Source organism: Chenopodium quinoa, unplaced genomic scaffold, assembly GCF_001683475.1.
Source record: "Chenopodium quinoa cultivar QQ74 unplaced genomic scaffold, ASM168347v1, whole genome shotgun sequence".
Classification (NCBI taxonomy): Eukaryota; Viridiplantae; Streptophyta; class Magnoliopsida; order Caryophyllales; family Amaranthaceae; genus Chenopodium; species Chenopodium quinoa.
Window position 1 is genome coordinate 1,585,911 of NW_018743476.1, and position 3,969 is coordinate 1,589,879.

At 39.4% G+C, this 3,969-nt stretch overlaps 1 protein-coding gene across 1 annotated transcript; it reads right to left on the minus strand.

The window, feature by feature from the left end:
* Positions 1–888: 888 nt before the first annotated feature.
* Positions 889–2,311, minus strand: LOC110739394 (protein SLOW GREEN 1, chloroplastic-like). The gene has a single exon (XM_021919855.1). It carries the CDS (start codon positions 2,203–2,205, stop codon positions 1,129–1,131), a length of 1,077 nt encoding a protein of 358 aa, XP_021775547.1. The 5' UTR covers positions 2,206–2,311; the 3' UTR covers positions 889–1,128.
* Positions 2,312–3,969: the final 1,658 nt, after the last annotated feature.

A 3,969-nucleotide genomic window follows, 5' to 3' on the forward strand; every position in this document is an offset into this window, starting at 1 on the left:
CTCTCCTCTTAAATCATTTTACAAACTCTCTCAACTTCGCATTCATCACCTTAAGTTGCCTGCCTTGAGAAGAGTGAATTTGAATGGCTTAAACTCTGTTGTAAGGCTAAGGTAGATTGTTTGTTTGGAGAGGCTTCACTGACGGCTGACAACGTAACGTTAAAACCAAGTGTGACTTCACCATTTCTATTTTTCAGTGTTATCTTTTCAATCAAAAAGTTCAATATTTTTACATAATTGCCGAAGATATGCATAAGAAACATAGCTCAAAAATAGATAAGGAATATCTTCTAACTGGAATGCTGAAATCATGTAAGTAAATCAGGGATGATCTAAAGCAAATTGCTAGCAAAATTAAGAGATAGAGGATAAAATTATCATTCTCCCCAGTCCCCTAGCAAAACCAGTAAGAATGAACTAGAAAAACTTGCTCATAAATTGGCCAACCCAATATGCAACCCCTACCAAACTTAAAGATATCAGCATATTTGCAAAAATTATCAAGCAAATATTGTTTTGAATTATTATTGCTTCTTGGGTTTCCTTTTGATATTACTCGTGCAGTGTATGATAATCAAATAAACTTGGAAGCAAGCATTGTACATTAGTAGTTTATTAACCGAATAACTCAACTTCCATACAATGTACCATACTATCATATAACAACTCATCATCGTGGATTTTCTTTGGCTTGTCATAGACATATAAACCTCAAAAACTAGTTCAAATATGTAATATATATTGGCCAACCCAATATGCAATCTACCCATGAAAATCAAAGGTACGCTGATTCATGAAAATCTAAGAACAAATAACTATTGTTATTGTTGATGACATTTGCTTTCAAGTCCTGAAATTACTCTTCACAAATGAAAATCATAAGCAGTATAGAACATGGAACCAAGCCTTGAAATTTTTCATTTCTGACAGAAAATTACTCAATGTACTACAATGCCATACTAAAAACTACTCATAGTTTTGTCACTAAATAACTCAATTCGATTTTCTTTCAATCTTCCACTAATGATGGTAAAACTCTTAACACATAAACTAGCACCGTAAATAAAATTAAAACATAATCAAATATAAAAACCAAAACTTGAATATAAGTTCCTTAAACTGAAGCAACTAATTTTGTGACCCCATTTTCATTCTTTCATTCTCCCCCATTTGTGAAAATACCTTAGTAGCAAGCATATTTTCATCAAAATACTTTGCATAAGGATGACCCTTTGGCACTAGCCTCTTATACTTGTCAAATTGCTTCTCTGCTTCATCCTTCTTCCTCAACAATGTGTAAATAATTCCTTGACACAAATAAGGCCTAAAATCTCTAGGCTCTTCCTTCTCTAGTTCCTGGTAAACCTTCAATGCTTCCACATAATTCCCTTCAATAACTCGAATTTGTGCCATCAACAGCTTAAAATCCCTCATTTCTTCATTCTTTTTCTCCTTCTTACACCTCTCTGTCGCCTCTTCAATCCTCCTAGTGACTTCCTCCATCTGCTTCCCATCCGATTCCCCTTGCGAAACCGACATTACAAGACCATGGAACGCCTCAACACGAAGCGGGTCCTTAGCTATGATCTCTTCGAAACCCGACTTCGCCATTTCCGATTCTCCCATATAGGTGTACATGTGACACCTCAATAATGGCCACTCAACATCCTCCGGTTCCAGCTCAATCAACCTGTTTAACACCTCCACTGCCTCTGGAAGCTTCTTGTTCTTGATTCTCGCTTCCATTAACGATTTCAATGCTTCGACATCATTCGGGTTCGCCGCAACAGCTTCCTCAAGCTTTTTTTCTCTCTCCTCGCTGAAACTTACATCTTCTCCCTTCTCTGACGTCTCAACCATAGCCGGTGCAGCTGGCTCAGCTCTTGCAATCAACGGCCTGTAACCCAACCCAGAGAAGAAAATTGCGGTCGCGGCAACGGCAATTGAAAGAGGGGTTTTGAGGAGAGAGAAAGGGTTAAGGGTTTTAGGTTTTGCTGAAATTTTCGCGATATCAGCCATTGACGATTGATTTGGAGATGAACTAGATCTAATTTTGAATGACAACGATTTAATGGGGAAAGGACGAGAAAATTTGGTGTTGAAGGAGATTGAAGAGATGGGTGTTGAGAAAGATGGGCGGTTATGGTAGCGGGGAGAGAGCGGCAATGGCGGCTGCTTATAGTTGATTTTAGTAAGAGCCTCCATTGTTGATAGCTTGAAGCTTGTTTACAGGGAAATTTTTGAATTAGGGAATTGCATAGGACAAGAGAAAAGTGGAAGGGATTGAAAAATCCTCGGGCTTTCTAGATAGTGTGTTACTCCGTAATTACTTACTTTTTTTTTTTTTGGTGCACACGAGGGCGGAAGCCCGAAAAGGAAAAACAAAAGCTAAACTAAGGGAGAACAAAACGTGGCAAAGCCACACCTACTACATCATTATGTAAAATACGCCCTAGAGCTAGGGGTGAGACTTGAATCAACTGGAATTTGTTATTCTGCTGGACTCCTTGATTGGCAAGCCAATCTGCAACTTGGTTTGCTTCTCGATATACATGCTTCACTTCTACGTTCCACTCTGGCCTTGCAATTAGCTTCTTGCAGTGATTAACATCATGAATACATTCGCCACTATACTCACTCGAATTAGTCAGAATTTGAACTACAGCTTGATTATCTAATTGGATCTGGAGCTTAGTAATTCCCATCTTTTTTGCCAATTCCAGACCATATTCAACTGCTAATACTTCAGCTTTGAAAGCAAAGCAATTCCCCAAATTAAGAGAGTATGCATACTTCATCCTTCCTGTAGTATCTCTGATCAAACCACCTCCCCCTGCAGGCCAGGACATCCTTTCGCTGCACCATCAGAATTTAAGGCATGCCAATCCATTGGAGGAGCAATCCATTTGATATACTCTTCTCTTCTTGCAGCAGTAATTTGAGAAGAACTTGTAATTCCATCTCCAAGCACACGCCACACTTCTTCAAAACGTTGTAAGAGAAATTGTCTTACATCAATTGGAATATCATTGGATCGATTAAACACTACTGCGTTTCGCCATCTCCAAATCCACCAAAGTACTATGGCAAAGTAGGTAGGCCAGAATTCAGGAGACATATCCTTGTGCTGCTGTACTCTGATGTTCCTCACTGTCCACTGTGTTAGTGAGCCATTTCTAAAATCTGGAGCATGGGCTGGTCCTCCTACCTGAAGCCAAACTTCCTTAGCTGCCTTACAATCACGTAAAACATGCAGGGTGTTTTCCTCTATTTCAGGACAGAGCTTACAGCAAGGTTCATCTGTCAGGCCTCTTTTAAACCTGTTGGCATTACACATGATTTTGTCATGGAGAACCAACAATAGAAAAACTCTAATTCGCTGCTGAACTCTCAGTCTCCAAACCAAATTCCATGAACCATCTTCGTGCTCTTCATTATCTTGCCTTATAATTTGCATTGCTGATTTAATTGAAAAGCCACCTTTTGAACTACCAGCCCAATAGAAAACATCTCCTCTATCAGGGTCTTTAATTAAGGCATGAGCCTCAATTTCTCTTAGCACATTTTGAGGTAATAAATCAGCAAATATTTCCCACTTCCACCCTTCAATTTCATTCCACATTTCAGCAACCGTAGCTCCTTCTATGTCAAGTGGTATTGTTGTGACAGCCAGCTCTCGGAGTGGCTTTGAGCAAGCCCATCTGTGGTCCCAAAAAAGTGTTGTTGATCCATCACTAACAGCTGTTCTTGCCCCTTTATATAGGATATGGGCATTTTCTGTAATACCTTTCCAAACGTTAGACATGTTTGTTTTTGTTTCGAACATGTCTATATCTATCCGCCCTTTGCAATATTTGTTTTGAAGAACTCTTGACCATAAGGCATTTGGTTCAGTGAGGAGTCTCCAGCCAAGTTTGGTGAGGAATGCTGAGTTAGCTTGCCTTGATGAACGTATGCCAAGTCCCCCCA